We start from the raw sequence: 18,188 nt of genomic DNA, 5'->3' as shown, positions 1-18,188 counted from the left end.
GTAAAAATGGATTATCATCTCTAATTCTGGCTACTCCTGTTATATGCTGAACCAGAATTCCTGTGCATATCTGAGGCTCTTAAGAAAGAGGATGTTATATATTACAGCTACTGGCTATATGCAAAATCTACCCATGAAATAAGTTGAGGCTTTCCCAGTAGTTCCACTTTCAGGACTGTCAAAAGCAGCATGAGCGTATCTGATGAATAAATTAATCCAAATGTTAGCATAGACATTTTATCTATTCACACATTCAACCTGGGCAAAACACATTAAATGTATTAGTCAGGGGCTTGCCAATTATTAACTTTGGTTCCAGCTATTGTAATGATCAGAGAAATGCTTTCATTTAAGGTTTCCCTGTTCAGAAGTCACAATTCCCTTTAAGCAATGTAACCACTGAAACCAGTGTTTCTGGCTCCAGTTTTTTTCTTGTGTCTCAGTAATTCACTTTTTTATATAACCTTAAAATGTTAACACTCAAAAGGATCCATGAAAGGTTATAATCGGGCCCTTTAACTTCTTTTAGATATTCAAAAGTGCTGACACAAATAATGATAATGTCTTCATTGTTTATTATATACATCTTTATAAGTATTTTAATAAATATTTATCAAAAAGGTAATTTTTATTGGTCATTACTCTATGACTAAGGGTAAGGGAAGAAAAATCAAATCAGTTACTACATAAGATTCGTTAGGTAAACTATTTTATTTCTTTATTTACTTATTTATTTATTAAAAGGATTTTGTTTATTTATTTTTAGAGAGAGGGAAAGGGAGGGAGAAAGACAGGGAGAGAAACATCAATGTGTGGTTGCTTCTAGCACACCCCGTACTGGGGACATGGCCTGCAACCCAGGCATGTGCCCAGACTGGGAATCAAACTGGTGACATTTTGGTTCTCTGGCCTACACTCAATCCACTGAGCTACACCAGCTAGGGCTAGGTAAACTATTTTAAAATACCATTTTAATGGAAAGAAGGGCCACAAGAAAAAAGTCTTGATGGTTTCTGTGGATTAAAATTATGCAAATATTTAAGGCTGCTGTGTCCTTGTTGATTTTCTGTCTGGAAGATCTATCCATTGATGTCAATATGGTGTTGAAATCCCCTACTATGACTGTATCCTTTTATATCCATCAAGGTTTGGTTTATATATTTAGGTACGTAAATGTTGATAAGGGTTAAATCCTCTCATTTGACTGCTCCCTTTATCATTAGGTAGTGTCCTTCTTTGTTTGTTACTATAACCCTTGTTTAAAACAAACTCACAGATACAGAGAACAGTCAGACAGCTGTCAGAAGGGAGGAGCTTATGGGGCTGGGTGCAAAAGGTGAAGGGATTAAGCAAAAAGTAACCCCCAAAACTCATAGACAACAGTACCAGAGGGGTGATCACCAGAGGGAAGGGGGGTGGTGGGAGGTAGAAGAGAGTAAAGGGGAGTCAGTGGTGCTGGAAGGAGATTGGATTTGGGGTGGTCAACACACAATACAAAATACAGATAATATATCATAACATTTTACACCTATATAATTGTATTAGCCAACATCATCCCAATAAAAATTCAATAATAATTGAATAATTTTTATTAATAAAAATTCCACTCTGGCATTGTAAATAATGATATTCACAGGACAAAATAAAGTAAAACAAAATAAGGCGGGAACTAAAAACAATGTCTTCACCAAGACATGAGATTCACTGGGTAATTATATTAAATATAGCCAAACATCTTATTTGCTCTGTTTTATAAAGCTATTAAGCATTACCAAATATGTCTCGAGAGCAATCTCCAAAGGTATTACATGTTTGGTGTAGGATATATATTTAAAACAGGACTATTTTAGTAATTCCAAAACAACTTGTCCCATAATAGCAACAGAGCAATAAATATGGTTTCTTCTGTTTGTCTTTCATGTATGTGCATTGTATGTGTGTCCGTGTGTGTGTTTGTGTATATTACCTCCTTACATATGGCTGTACTTGCCTGATTCCTTCTTTATTGTTGTTGCCAAGTATTTTATTCTTTAGCTTCAAGAGACTGGCTTTTTTCCTACAAATATGAATTTAGCTTTTGAGTTAAAGCCATGAGACACTCTTTTAAATATGTGCCCCATGACCTCTCATTTGGATTATTTTTCAACTTGGCCTCAAAAACATTATACAGAGCCAATCTTATGCTATTTAGCTATAACTATTGTCTTTCTGACTTCTGAGGAAGTACTATCCTTAGTCATTCTTTCTCGTATGAAACTAGACCTTCACCCTGAATAATTTACCAGTTAGGGTTATTTATTTTTACAGAGACCATAAAGAGAAGGCACTTGACTTCAAGGGTACAACCAATCAGATTTATTTAATTTCATATTCAAATAGTGCTGAGCTAGATTTTCTTTCACATTTGAATGAAACTTCTATGAACTACAAAAAGAACTAAAGATGTGAAATATTCTGTGACTTGGGAAATGTATTTCATGTTTGAAAATTACACTAATTCACTGGTATTCTGAAAGAATATGTAAGATGAACACAGCTATTTCAATATGTTTTTCAATACAATAATTTTAATGACTTCTAACTCAACCAACACAATAACTGAAAGTCTCTTTAAAACATAAAAGTTAGCTCCATGGGCTAGCAAAGCCATTCATTAGCAAATAAAATGTGTTTATTTTCTCTGCTTTTTTTCCTGTGAAATAATTTCATTTTCTTCATTTTCCACTTTTAGTGATACCACTCAGAAATATGTGTGCAAGTATATAACTTCCCTTAGAACCCATTAGCTTGAACTGAAAATGCCCACTAAAAATGTTTATCCCACAGCCACTGAAAACAAAAGTTTTTTTAGATGTATGCACCAAAATTGACAACCTAAGTTTTCATGGTCAATACTTTACTAATTTTATATTAAATAAACCAAATTCGAGAATTTTTGAATTAACTGAAATACACAAATAAGCTCAAGTTTTAATCTGAATTTAAAATTTGTTTGTGTCTATTTGTTTGTTACATGGTACTACTGGCTATATGCAAAATCCACCCATAAGATCAATTTTCATTTAATTAAAAAAGATTTTATTTATTTTTTGAGAGAGGGGAAGGGAAGGAGAAATAGAGGAAGAGAAACAGCCATGTGAGACAGAAACATCAATCCGCTGCCTCTAATATGTGCCCCAACCCCTAGTCGGCAACCCAGGCATGTGCTCTGACCCAGAATTGAACCAGTGCCCTTTTGTTTTGTGGGATGACACCCAACCCACTGAGCCACACCAGTCAGGGCTTAATTTTGATTTGATAATGATCATTTTCTTCTATATTAAATATGATAGTGCTCATGTTTCTTTTAAATCTTTTTCCTTTTAAAATTAAACCAATCCCACTTCTCTAAAAAGCTATAATATTTAAACCAGCACCCTCCATTTAATTTTATTAAACATATAAGCCTCTATGATAAAAATTCTAGCAGTTAAATTATATGACCTTGCTGATATAAAGATCTGACATAACATTTTGCATGCTACAAATGTTTGCGGTGAATACTCTGCACAAATATTTTCTAGGGATCTCTCTGAATTGATCTATGAGTTCATCCAAAATTTAACATCCTTTCTGTATTAGAATATGGGCAATAGCTGTGAAGCCATATCACTGAAAATTAAGTCTTAAATTGTCACACACTAAAATCAGAGGAACTAGTTCACAGTTGATAGCTAAACATACTGAACATCTGAGGCATCTTGATATAAAACAATGCTCCACCTTTCATATGAAATTAAAACATAAAGCAGAACAAAACTTTAATTCACCTGGACAATATAATCTAACCTTCCACTAAATCATGGCATTTAGGCACAATGACTTAACTGGTGAACCCCAAAAATCCTTTGTTGCTGAATCCTATTTTTATGACTTGTGTTCACTTTGGGGGAAAAATGTTAGTTTTTCTCTACCTGAATTTAACTAATAGAAAACTTGTATGACATATCTAAGAAGCAATGGTCATTTATCAATTAACTAATTATCTTATTTATCTAAATAGGTTTCAGATTCCTGGAAATATGTTACAAACTGTGCTCCTAGGAGCAGGATATTTATTCAAAGCATTTCCCAATGGATTATTTACTAATAGCAAAGGAGAGAAAAATGCAAGAGCTATACAGGGTGGGGCAAAAGTCAGTTTATAGTTGTTTATATTGAAAATAATATAATAATTAATAAATAATAACACAAGAATAAACTGTGTTTTACATACTTATAACGGTAATCTTACTTTTGCTCTACCCTGTATATTGGAAAATCAGACAATGTACTGATTAGATCATGTCTGTGATGGCAGGAGAAACCTGGTAAGTTATGTGGTAAAATCCAGTAAAGAAGGAAAATATGTCCCCTTTATTCAGACTCCAAGTCTAACTTGGCCCCTGGGGTCAAGTAACACACATCGCTTCATTTCCATGGCATCGAGCTTGCTCTCAGAGAGACCTGCTTCCTGGTCTTGCATCTACTTTGCTGTGGTGGTCCCAGGACCATAAAACAAGAGAGTAAAATCACTCCTATAAGTCCTTCTAGATGGCAAAGGTTTACTTGTCAAAGTATTTCTACTTGTCTACACACTTTAGCTACGCCAACCCCAACAACAACCCAAGTAACACTATGTAATGTGGAAATAGAAAATAAGGGTTGATGAAAGGTAAGTAATTAGGCAGATAAAAATGCTTCTACTGGGGCATTTCAAAATCAAGAGAAAATGCTTCTGATTTAGCTCTTGAGATTTTATTGTCCTGTTTCTAGCATCTGTTGTTACTCTTCTATTAAAATAGATACTAGGACATTAATAATATTTTCACATGTAAGATTCTTGATTTTCCAGTTAACGATTATTTATTTCAAGCAGTTCTGAAATATGTATTGCAAATAGCTTTATACTATTAAATATTTATACTATTAAGTTTTGAGGAACTCTCAAAACCATGTGTACAACTCATTATTATTGGTAAAGAAAACCCAAAGATATAAACAAAGTTTTCCATGCACAGTGAATAATAATTTCCTTACAATTCCAGAAAGACTTAGTTATATCAAGGACAAAAGTAAATGTGTTATGAAATAATGGCTAATTATGACTTTCTGTGCCACAGATGGTTTCTCACTGCCACTTGAGCCTACATCAAGTCTGTCCCCCATGGCAACAAGAAAAAAAGGAGGGGGGAGGGTGCAGTGCAAAAATCCTGAGATTAATCATGGGAAGTAAATTGCTAACTCTGTAGCAATAACAACATGGAAGTATTATCTCTTCATTAACGGACAAAGGTAGGAAGATATGGTAAAATGTAAACCTTAATTTAAAAGAAATTAAGGGATGTAGAAGCATAAATGAAAAAAAAGTAGCAAAAAAGAAAAGGGAATAAAATAAGAGATCTCTTCCAAGGATCAGCATTTTTCTTCATTTCAAGAAAGTCTTTCAGAATATAAAGGTAATTTTTTTTTTGCAAGAGCAGAAAAAATAAGACCAGCATCAGAAATTTTGAACAATGGATAAAGTACCTATAAATTCCTGGCTTCTGACATCATTGCAGGGGTTTTCAATGCCATCCAGCAATCATTTTTCTTAGCCCTAGACCAGTGGTTTTCACCCCAGGCTACACATTAGTATTGGCTGGGTAGCTTTAGGAAATATTCATGTACAGATATCACCCTTAGATACTTTGATACAACTGGATTGAGTGTAGCTCAGAATGGAATTCTTTGTAAAGATCCCCAGGTAATTCTAATACGTGAACCATTGTCTCGCTAGGGATCAGCAACATTTTGTTTTCTTTTTCTTTCTTTTTTTTTTTTGCTGAAGGGCATGATAGTAAAAAATCTAGGCTGGTGGGCCACAGGGTCTCTTTTATAACTATTAAACTCTTGCTGTTATAACACAAAACCTGCTTTAGACAATAAGTAAATTAATGGGGTGACTGTGTTCCAATAAAACTTTATTTACAAAAATGGGCAGAAGGCCAGATTTGGCCCATGGGCTACAGTTTACCCGCACATGGTCAACAGACTGCATCTCTTTCCCAAAAACAACTATTTTAAACATTCTGCCATCTCTATGTCTCTGATTTTCAACAGATGGCCTCTCATCCTACTTCAATGGGAAAATATAGGGCATCTGGCTGGAAATCCTTCAACTTCCTCATCTATCACCTGCAGACTTACTATATGTACATCTGCATCTGTCCTTATTTCTCTGCCTTTTATTGTAGTAGTGACCCTTCCTTTCAAAGTGAATCTAATCCTTTCACTTAGGCTAAATTCCATTATACTTCTGAATTACTCTGGGGCTCCACTCTATAAAGGATCCCATCTCCTATGTCTCTAATTTTTTCCTCTCTACTGGCTCTTTCCCTTCAGCTAATAAGTATATTCAAGTGTCTTAATTGAAGAAGCCTCAAAGCCTTCCACAATGAGTGTATATACTCACCCATTGCTTCCCTAGGTTTAGAAATTATTTACTGTTGCCTCTACTTCCTCTCTTCCCATGCATTCCACAAGCCACTAATCTGATTTCTCTGTCCACTGAAAGTGCTTTTGTCAAGATTACCGAAGATCTTCACATGCTATAGTGCTAGTTCTTGTTTACTTTTCTCTGAAACACCTGGCATTACTGACTATTCTGAAAACTCTCTCTCCATCTTTTGCAATATCGTCATATCTGCCACAATTTGTTGTGCTGCTGCTGACCATGCTGGTATTCCCTGATATTATTTGACAAGTTCTCTTCTTGTTATGCTACATATTCTCTCAACTATTCAAATACCACCTACATGTGATAATTCCTATGTTTTATTTATCTGTACCTCACATCTCTTTATCAAGCTATGGGTTGTGTTCAGGTATCTTCTTTCCCAATTCTGCCCTTTTCTTTTGTTCATCTTGGTTAATAACTTCACCATCAACCCAACTGCTAAAGGTTAAATTCTCCCTTTCTCTTAGGTTCCCTAATAACCTACAATTGTACACATTATTAAAAGATCTCTACCTGAAGATATTTTATTTCCACCTGTGCAGTGATTGGCAACCTTACAGGTTCACCATCCATGGTGACCCCATTTCCCCTCCAACTCCAATCAGCCACTAAATTCTGATGATTCTACTTCTAAAACATCTCCTGAATCCATCTCCTTTTAGCTTTTGCCACTGAAAATGCTTTAAGGCAGACCTTAGTCATCCCTCACCAAGATTATTTTCTATAACTTCCTAACAATTTTCTTTTCAGTAGCCCCTACTTCATTTTCTCACTTTGCTTGCTCCTTAGATCTTTGTGCAATCCAATTTTCTCTTTGCTAAGTGGCAGCTAACAAAGCTGCATACAGCATCTGTAGTGTTAAGTGCCATGATTTTATGTCAGGGAGGAATGATTCTTCCTCTTTCAAATGAAGTATGACATTCATTTAGCTTTTTGGTCACAGGGACACAAGTTGCTGAAGTCATTAAGACATCAGCCTTTTAGATACAGGTTACAACCTTTCCTAGCGAGTAAGCACAAAAACCAAACCATAGTTGGCCTAAAAGTAATTTATCCTAAATGAGTGTGAACACCACACTTTAAATAACAGAATGGAGCATCTACTGAGGATGGTCATCAACAGTGAAGGGACTCCAAACCACGATCAATAGGAGGTATGAGAAGAAGTGAAAAAGACTGAATCTTCCCTGGAGCAGACTAATTTTGATATTTTCCCCCTATATAAGCTCTAGGATTATCAATCAGACGTGTTTCCTCCTTAACAAAAATATAGTTTATTTCCTATAATAGCAAGTGCTTACTTACAATGCACACAGCATCCCACATTTGCTGTCTTTTGGTTTCTATTTGCTTTCCAACATGGAAAGGAATCCCATCAATGTACAATGTTAATTACCCTGGGAAGTCTTCCTTAGAAATGAGCTGAAATTGACACTTATTCCAGTTTTCATCTGGAGTAACAGTCAATTTGAATGGTAGGCTATACAATTTTAACATCGGTTCCCTAAAGGTAATACTGAATATCCTAATTTTCTTGAGTGGGGAAACCTGACATATTACCTAACTTAAATTACTTTTTTTGTCATTCTCACTTAAATATTATTTCCATTAAAACAAAACATACTGTTGCAAGATTAAAAATGTCGATTTTTCCCATCATGGCACTATAATGGCAACCACAATTCAGTGAAATCAGTTCCTGGTAATTATTTCCTATGTCATCTGGTATTTATCTTCTCAAAAGTATGCCCAGTATATTCCATTTCCTTCCCATGCTGCATAGTAGTTTCAGAAAGCAGTCATTTATTTGATTAAAAACCTACCTTTGCAACTAGTCCTGCTGAGGTAGTCTGCTGATCTGAATGAGGTTAATTAAAATGGTTCGTAATTAAATTATCTTACCTCGATGCACAAATCTGAAAAGAAAATCCACTTTTCTATCATTTATAGTAATAGCAATATATTAATAAAGTGACAGATTTCATGAGGTTTGCAATAAATCCAAATATCTCATTTATAAAAGGAATAAAACCCATGCATTTATTAAACAACCAGACAGTTGAAATGGCCTGACAGGAATACTGATAGAGACCAGGCTTTTAGGATTATGTTGATAAAAAAGGGCTAAAGCATGCTTTCTTCTGTGCCTATCAGGAGTCTCTCTACATACTGGGATTTGAAATGAATTCTGGAAACATGAGAGCAAAAGTGGTTAAAGGTAACCATTTCTGCAGTTGGAGAAATAGATTTCTACAGTCATGGTAATAGCTTCAAGGCTATCTAGTACAAAGTTTTACAAGCAATTTTCTCCATTTTTAACATTCTATCCATCATTTTTCTTAAAATATATGAAATCAAAAATAAAGATTAAAATATCCATAGATTAAGTGGTCTACTGTAATTTGTAACTAGATTTATAGATAAGAATGAAATCCTAAACCTGGTGTTATAACATTTCTGTCTATGTTGAAATGGGGAAAAAACCCTAAATCTTAATTTGGCCCCATGTTCCCAATGTTGAATAGCTGTCTACAATGTTTATAAAACCAAGACAGAAAGACAGGTTATTACATTATATGCTATATAAAATAACCCAAACACTAATGGATGCAAAAATGCTTACTAAATCTTTGATTTTACACCGAAAATGTTAGCTTCAAATGATTAATTAGTAATAAATATAGTTTTCACTGCAAGTTAATTTGTCCTTTCAAATGAGATATTTCCATCAAGAATACTCTTTCTTGCATCACAGAAATCTGCCATGACACATATGTAGCATGTTTTATTTCATATCAGATGAAAACTATAACAGTGAAAATATGAACTCAGTGAAAGGCTTACCGAGGTGTACAGGTATCCCTCGCTGTTCATTGCCAAATACAGCTTGGTTTGAACTCCTTGAATAGCCACCACTCGAAGTCCCACAGGGATGAGGTTAAACAGAGCTGAAATAAAAAAGAATTGGAAAACATGTTATATTCTGAATTCCAGAGCTTTCAAAGTTTCTAAAGTACTATCTGATCCTCCAAAAGAGATGTGTGTTTGATGAGAAAAGACAGATATATATTTATACACATACAGATAGATAGGACCTCTTCTACCTTTTAAGAAACTTGATTCATGCTTACAGTCACATGACCGGGACTATAACTACATACACTCAAACATCCTGGAGAAAATGGAAGACAATTCTATAGTTTGTATAGTGTTGAAGGTGGGGAATCTTAATGCTTCTGGAAAGATCCAGTTCCAGGAATGGGTCTGTATATTAAAATAGTTTTATCCTCAATAAACTAAGGTTTTAAACTGCTCCCTAGATAACTACTGAAACTCACAGAGACAGTTACGACCTGCCTCTTGGGGAGAGATTCCTAGAATCTTAGAAAGGACACTAGTCCAATTCCCTCATCTACATTATCTGTATTATTTCTAATGCAACAACCCAAAAATAAATCTGGACCTTGAAAAAATAGGCATTTTGTACTCTTATGTTCCCAGTGTAGTATTTCTTAAAGAACCAGCACTTTCCTGGAGTTCAGAGTGGTCTTAGCTCTTAATCTTAGGAGCAAAGCTTATGGGAATAAAAATAATGAACTTATAAGTTAATTTATTTTTAATTACTAATTTTTGGCAAAATAGTTGTAAGTGGGCAGCCAGCTGGTGCCAAAGAGGCCTTTATTTCTCCATTTGAAGGTTTGACTGCGTGAAACTTACACCCAGATTCTCCTCACAATCACAAACCACTCACTGGAGAAAACTAGTGGGCGTCCTCCCCCTACCAGCTGTCTACTCCCTCCTACGCCCTGAATAAAAATAAAACAGTACATTTTTAAAGCATAGTGCTTGCCACACACTTTTGAAAATAGTCTATGCACCTTTCTCTCAAGAGTCCTAGCCCAATGTTGATAATTTTTGTCTTGGTGTGTAAGTTTATTGAGGATGCTATGTCAGTCTGCTATCATTTCTGTGAACAAGAATATAAAGGAGCCACACCAAGGGTAAGAAGGGTTTTTCTGAGATCTCCTATCAGTGCATATAGATTCTGCTCTAGTAGATGGGGTAATATGGATGAGAAATACTAAGGAACAACTAAGTATTCCTTGGTGAGCCTACAATGTATCTTTCCCTTAAAATCAGGTTGTTACCAAATGGGAGCTAGGACATATTGTACAGTTCAAAATACAAGTGTTCCTACTATATGCCACTGATGGCACTTCATTCAATACTCATCATATTAAAAGCTGTGCCCTTCTGTTATGTGAGGTAAAGGAAAGTAATTGCACAGCTTACAAGCCAGGATGTCATGCTATATTTGACAATGCAATGCAAAGAAACAAGTCTCAAATATTTGAGCAGGTCATGTCTATATCTCTTTCTGTTGACAAAGCCTTGCTCAGAGTGGGTGCTCAACACACATTTGTGGATTGATAGCAATCTATACAGTGAAACATGATAATATTACATTGTTTGGAAGTCATAGGTCGCAATTATATAGAAGTTCATAGTTTAAGAATTTTGAGATCTAAAAAACCAAAACAAATTAAACCAAACCAAAACCTCCACATGGATTTAGTTTAAAAGCCACACCACTACATATGACTAGACTACCAGCATACATCTGAATCCTAGTTTAATCATACTAAGATGGCAGAAAATAATAAATGATATCCAGAATTATTTCTAGAACTTCATTTTTTATAATATTCTCAACCTCCTTAGTTCTCTTAATGCAGCTTATAAGAAGTTTAGACAGAGATAGATTTGATTTTCACTGTGTGCCCCAGCCACTTTCTGATGTGGATTTTATTGAGCAGTATGACGATATGACGAAGAGGAGCAAAGAACAATAACCTACACCTGGAATTATCTATTCCTGAACAATGTTATTAACTATATAGTAGAACATGAATTTCTCACGATGTACCATAAATTTCTATGAACCCTGATTCAAAAACAAAAATCACTACTCTAAAACAACAAAAAAAATGAAGATGGTAGCAAAACCAGAAAGTGGCTGGTCATACTAGGCCAATCTTTTCTTTAGACATTAAAGATAGATCACGAACTGGGTTGGCTTAAAGTCTCTCTAAAGGAACCATCCTTCTAGATAAAAATGCAAAGAAATTTTACTAAGGGTGAGCTTGGACAGAATCAATATTTTCCTCTCTGCTTTTATTTATCTCAATTTGGAGCACTTCCTCATGGACTTAGGATTTTGTTTTGATTAGGATAAAACTATTCTAAATATGAGAAGAAACTAATTGATTTCATTTTATATCTAAAACACATTGATTAAATACCTACATTTCATTTTCATCAAAATTTTAAAGAAGCTTTTAATAAATAAAAGGGCCTTTATTTCTTGTTTGTTCTCTGTTGAGTCTACCTAAGAACAATTAAACTGTTTCTACCTTCCACTCAGTATTTCTGAAAATGACACTGATGCCATCCTTTTTTCATCAGTTTGGCTAAGGTCAATTTCTCAGAGGGAGTAGTTAATAAAAGTGTATCTTAACGAAGATTGGAAAAAGCTAACATGCTGAACTGGTAATACTACTATAGCTCTAAAGGGAAAGTTTTCTATTCTTTTACCATAGCTCTCACTGCACCCAGGGCAGATGCAATAAAACTGCTGCCATGAAATGTCTATCATCTTTTCCTTTTCACAGAGAAATGCGTAATTTAGAAAGGCTGATTTCCTCATGATGAAATTTTATTTGATGGACATTTATCATTGTAATAAATCTACCCATGGTCATCTTAAACACATAACATCAAACATGTTTTGGGAAATAAATATATCTGGATAAATGTGAACTGATCTGTTTTATCATCATCTTGCTTACCATGTCAGAATTAAGTATCATAAAACCAATCAAATTAAACTAAATGAGAAAAGTATGATTAAAAATCAGGAAAATATGAACACAATACCAGGAATACATATTAAGGAAATCTAGGAATATATAATAAGGAAATATTATATAAATGAAAAAGTGAAAAAAACTTTTCCCTTGTATTACCCACTTAAAGTAATTAAGTAATGAATGCCAAGAAAATTGCTTGGCTTTAGGGGAAAAAATTTACATGGCCAAACTTCCATTTTAGTGATCCTTTTAATCATTAAACAGACTTGTTTCGTTACGACTTATAACTTACAATATCCTCAATTAGAAAGATAAGCTAGCTCCCTGGCCTCTGGTCACACTTAGCATCTGGGAGAATCAAGCCCCACAGACTTGCTCTTTCTTTTGAGATAATTTTCATTCACATACTTCATGTTATGGTAATACTTACCATCAATTGACTTACCTCATTATTTCATTCTGTCTAAACACAGATTCTGGTTACCAATCTATGCTCTTGAAAGGTCTTACAATATCATTAGTACAAAGAAATACCACGCATATCAGTCAGAGTTATAAGACAACCAATGGCAGAAGCTATGTATATGGAGGAATTGAAGAGTAAAATCTATGTGATTTAAAGCTAAATAGTAAGAAATGGAGCCTTGATTTAGATACATATATGTGTATGTGTGGGTGTATGTGAATATATATACACATATACCCTAAAATGACTGCATTAGGTGTGATCTCTATATATTTGGCACATTGCTGTTTATAAGGCACTGCAAATAAATTGTCTATTTTTCTTTTTTCAGAAAACACATGTGAACACTGCACCAAAAACAACTTTTTTTCTCTGATTTGGATCTGGAGATGTTAAAAATAATTGGGGGAAAGTCAACTTGTGGAGGCTCATTAGCAGCTAATCATAAGCTTCCTTTCAATGCCCAAAGGATGCATTTTGCTGAGGTACTTTGGAAAACAGCAGTTTACATCCCCTAATTCCCTTCCCCAAATACTGATTTATACATATTGATTTATGAGAATGTTTTATTACTGATCATCATGTACTAATGTCTTTTATATGATTACAGTAAAACTGTTTAGTTACACTTGACTAATTTTTTCAGACATGCATAAAACAATGTCTACAATACTTCAATATCACAACAGTAACATGGCATTTTGCAAAAACAGTGAAGAACCATTCAGTATGTATATTTTTCAACCTAAGTACCAAAAGAGTTTTCTTCAAGGGTAATTAAAGGTGACTTCCTTTTGAGGTCATAGAGTGGCCATCAGCTCAGGAACTCAGCCTTAACAGGTGTGAACTCTTTAACACAACATTGGGACCACAGCTCCTAGCTTTGCTGTCTATAGCCACACATCTCTACAAACGCTGCAGAGGACTCATTAGTTTTTATACCGGCTTTCCTTGGCTGTTGTTAGCCAACAGTGGGAATATTTCTGGGAAATTATCAAAGTCTGAGGGAAATGAAATATAAATTATGGAAAATGGAGAATCAATGGTCAAAACTGATGTTTTAGCTTCACAAATTGCAAAACACCAATTATTATCACTGAAAAGAGGGCTTCACTATTTGTACACTTCTTTTTATTACTCCGAAAAAATAAAGCATACATAATAAAAGATTATATAACACCTTGGAATCACCTTACTTCAATCATTAGATAAGAAATTGACTTTATTTTGGACCTGTTTCCTTTTTAGGTTCACCATTATGGTCTCCAATCTGGTCTTTATTTAATCCATGGTTAAAAATAAAACACTAAAAGAAATCTCTTTACCCACCTGTGGAGGTATCTCAATGTTAAAATCCCAATTAGTTTCAGAGCTATCAGTGTGTGTGTGGAGGGGAGAATAGAAATGAAAGCTTGTAATGATGAATTCTCATGACATGAAACTGCTTCTCTCTCTTGGGACAGACCAGTTCTTAAGAGTAGAGATAACATGCTATTTCAGGATCAGTGTGTGGGTGAGTAAATTTTCTGTGGGGAAAAAAGTAATAAAATCCAAATGATGGCCAAAATCTATCCAGATTACCATGGCGATGACATTTGGATTGTTCTTCAGATGGTGTTAACATTATTTGCTATAGTTCACTATTTTAGGTATTTTCAGGTTCAACTTCCTTTAAGTTAATCTGCATAAACAGGATGATACAGTGTTGACTATATTTTGCATTCTTTTAAGGATAGAGCAAAGGTTGTTTATTAAAAAAAAAACAAAAAACACAGTGCCAACAACATGCTGAGGTATACTAATTTATTTTGCAGTTACTTACTGTAAGTGCTGTCCTCGTCTTTTGTGCCATCAATGGTTCCATCTGCCTGCAGCTGCAAGTGGAAGCCTTGTCGGCTGTATAGTTTGGTAACTATACCCTTAAGTTGAGGCTCTGTAAAGAGAACAATGGGTTGGATCAATTAAGTTGTACATAGGTACTTGAAAAGACGCAGAATTCAAACTTTTAATTTCATTTACAACTTTTTTTTAATTCAATTTACAACTTTTAATGGAGAAGGTCAAGCTATACTTTTAAAGAGACCTCTGAAAGAAAGAAAACAAACTTTGATTGAAAACACTTGATTTCTATCTCTTAACACTGGGAAAGCCCTAAGCTTCTCAAAGAAGCTACAGCTTCTCATAGCTTGTGCTTTCACTTGCAGACTGGTCCTCTCTCTCACTGAGCATTAAGGATGGGATGGCAATCGGCACATGCTGCCTTTTAATAATGTGCCACTTTTCTTGTGGAAGGAAAATAAGTACAAAGATCATTTAGAATGGTTTGCCAACCAGGGACTGAAACACGCTACTCAAGATTTCCTTCAGAATTACGGTGATTTGAATAAATAGTCCCCTCCATTCTAAGAAAGCTGAAATGCATAAATAACCATAACCCCATCGAAGGACTTATATTAAGAAAATTGAGCTGGGATACAAAAAAAAAAAAAAGAAGAGGAGGAGGGAAGAATAAAGCAACCATTACCATACACTAGCATATTAATTATCCTTAGAAAAAATGGGTGCAAAACAACCAGGGGTTTTTTGGTTGGAAGGAAAGAAAATTAGTTCATACTTATTTTCAAATTTAGTATCAGAAATATGATTGTCTAAAATATGTTCTCAATTAAAATGATTTTCAATTATGAATCATCATAAATTAATAAAGTACCTAATTTTCCAGTAACAGCCATGTCATCCAAAATTTGTTTATATAGAATACAGACACCTGCACTGAAATATTTCCGTGATTATTTGGGCCAGGTAATCACGCTTCGCAACCGCTTAAGCCTTTTTTAAACTAGCTTAATTTACAGCTAATGCCTTAAAAACTTCCGGCCAACAGAAAATGTATGTTTGCATTTCCATTACAGGGTGTGTAGTACACATAAAAAGAGAAATAGCATAGTGACGAGTAAGTCTAAAATTCTGCAGTATTTAGTGAGTTAAAAGAAAACAAGCGGAGAGGATTCGTTTGGTTGAGAATAGCCAAATAAGCTGTAGGTTCGTCGGAAGGTCTACCTTGACGCAACCTGACGCCTAGAACAGAGTGAATTTTCCCCGGCACTGAACATCGCGCTACTCTCATACTGAATAGGTTCTAAAAGACCCACGCTCTAGCTATGAGTTTAAATTCTCTCTTCAATCCTGCATTTTAGTAACAAGTAACCGCACTTCTACTATTGTAAGCAGATCACTAAGCTATCTGCCAAAAGGTGCTAGGAATCCACTCCCCCCTCTCCAAAGCTGCACCAGAAGTCAAATCTATACCGATTACCTTAAAAGTGATCAAAGAAACTGAATGCCTAAACAAAAGAAGCCCATAGAAGCTGGAAGGGAAGGGTCAGACTTGCAGGAATGAAAGCTAGGGAGGGATTCCCTGGGTTCTCCTGGGTGTGGGGGGAAGTGGTATCTGTCCAGCTCCGCACCTGCAATTTCTACACTCTCCCCACCTCCCAACACACACACAATAGTCTTGTCTGGGTTGAGCCTGCCCGGAGCCCAGGGACATGCACACATGTGGCGCGTCTTAAGCTGGGGGCGCACTGCCTCGGCAGGGTATGCCCCAAAGCTCTGCGCTTGTCCCAAGGCAGTGGCAATGCAGCAAGCATGGTACCAATACAAAGAAGGCAGGAAAGCAATTGCTTTCCTCCGCACTCACACTGGTTAAGTGGCCACATCCGCACAACATGGGCCAAAGACAAACTCACCTACGCTTACCTACAAGACCTCCATCCCCTCGAAATTCTTAAAGCATGAAACAAACAGAACAAAACCAGCCAAGAGCCCCTTCCAACCTGGTCTCCTTCTGCGTCTCTTTTTGGAGCCGAAGAGTTTGACCCGGGAAAAGACGTTTAACTTGTTTTTGTCGCAGCTGGTCTTGCCTTTGCTGGGGCTGCTGACACACTTGCAGGCGTTGGATTTCTCGCGTTCGCGGGCTTGTCTTTTCTGCCGGATCAGTGAGCTGGCGATAGCCGCCGCCATGGCCACGACGCCCACCACCACCACTTCTTTTGCTGCCCCTCTCTGGCTTTTACCTCCTCCGCCCCCTCCTGCTCTGCTCGCCCTCTCTGTCTCGCGCCTTGTCTGCCTTTGGGTCTTTAGCCTGCGCTCGTCCGGGTTTCTCCGGGTTTCTCCGGGTTTCTCCGGATTTCTCCGCACTCCGGCTTCAGCCAAGGAGGGGGCTCAGCATGCCGTCCGAGCTCCTCCAGCGGTGGTCCGGCTCCCGCTTGGGCTTTGGGCTGCCTGGGTCCCAGTCGACGCCACAGCCCCGGGCCAGGATCGAAGGCGAGACTGGCGGGCGGAGGCAGAGCTTCACGACTGCGTGCGCTCGGCCCCTGCGCCCCAGGACACAGTGCAAGTCCAAGAGGCTCGGGTCGGAGTTTGGCGGCAACCCCCCCGTCTGTGCCTCGCGGAGGGGGCTGGAGGAGGGAGGCGGGCGGAGGGAGAGCGCGGGGGGGAGAGAGGCCCGGAGCGCAAGCTTCGAAAGGGAGGGGGCAAAGGGGAAACGTGCCCAGGAGCGCGCCCTCACCCTGGCCCCTCCAAGCCTCCGACTAGTCCTTGCAACTTCTTGGGGTGGCTATTGGGAAAAGTTGGCCGGTGCCAGCTTTCCAACGGGGATCAAACAGGTAATGGCCTCCCATCTTCCCGGCTTCCCGGCGGCGGCGGCGGCTGCTGCTGCTGCTGCTGCTCTGGGTGAGGCACAATCTCAGCACAGGAATCCCGTCCTGCAGACACCCTCCGGAAGAGCGCCACAGCTTCTCAGAGGCCCCCTCCCCTAGCGGCCCCTCCCTCCAGAGCGCTCCGGCCAAGAGCCGCCCCCACCCACCCCACCCCCCAAGTCCCCCTCGGGCCTCTAAGGCTAACACCTGTAGGGTCTTAAGCACAGCCCCATCACCTAATCCTTTCTCCCTCCTCTTCCCGAAAGGAGCTTCGGGAGCGGAGATGGAGGAGGCACCAGGATGAGGTAGTTGCATTGGAGGAGAGGGGTGGGGGTGGAGGGGGGTGGTGCTTGGAAATGAGGGATGGCAGGGTGGGGTGATTCTTAGTACTTGACTCTCTCAGCCGGCCAGGTTATATCCCAGCTTGAGTTCCTGGGAAGTTCGCCAGTCAACTGCCCCAAGCTTGGACTCACACCCCCCCCCCCCCCCAACTGAGGTATTTCGCCTGGCGACACTTGTAGCCCTTCAGGAGAGAGACCAGAGCTCCCAGACGGGTTTAGCCCCGCGGCAGCAGCAGTAGCAGCAGAAACTGCAGAGCTACGCCCGCGCACCACGCTGCCACCCAGTGGTTTATG

At 37.7% G+C, this 18,188-nt stretch overlaps 1 protein-coding gene across 5 annotated transcripts in view; it reads right to left on the bottom strand.

Annotated features, from left to right (window-relative positions):
- FGF13 (fibroblast growth factor 13) overlaps positions 1-18,188 on the bottom strand; it is a 528,114-nt gene that overhangs the window by 54,744 nt on the left and 455,182 nt on the right. For 4 of the 5 annotated variants that reach the window (XM_045839428.1, XM_045839431.1, XM_045839429.1 and 1 more), the window contains exons 4-5: positions 14,676-14,786; positions 9,362-9,465 (exon numbers count right to left, since the gene is read on the bottom strand). In XM_045839428.1, coding sequence (XP_045695384.1) covers positions 9,362-9,465; positions 14,676-14,786 — 215 coding nt within the window. Of the gene's footprint in view, positions 1-9,361; positions 9,466-14,675; positions 14,787-16,689; positions 17,673-18,188 lie in introns of those variants that run through there. The other variant, XM_045839432.1, reaches the window with a different exon arrangement.

Source organism: Phyllostomus hastatus, unplaced genomic scaffold, assembly GCF_019186645.2.
Source record: "Phyllostomus hastatus isolate PE091 unplaced genomic scaffold, TTU_PhHast_1.1 phas_contig_30, whole genome shotgun sequence".
Lineage (NCBI taxonomy): Eukaryota > Metazoa > Chordata > Mammalia > Chiroptera > Phyllostomidae > Phyllostomus > Phyllostomus hastatus.
The sequence above is the reverse complement of the archived record's forward strand: the minus strand, read 5'-3'. Positions and strand labels throughout refer to the sequence as shown.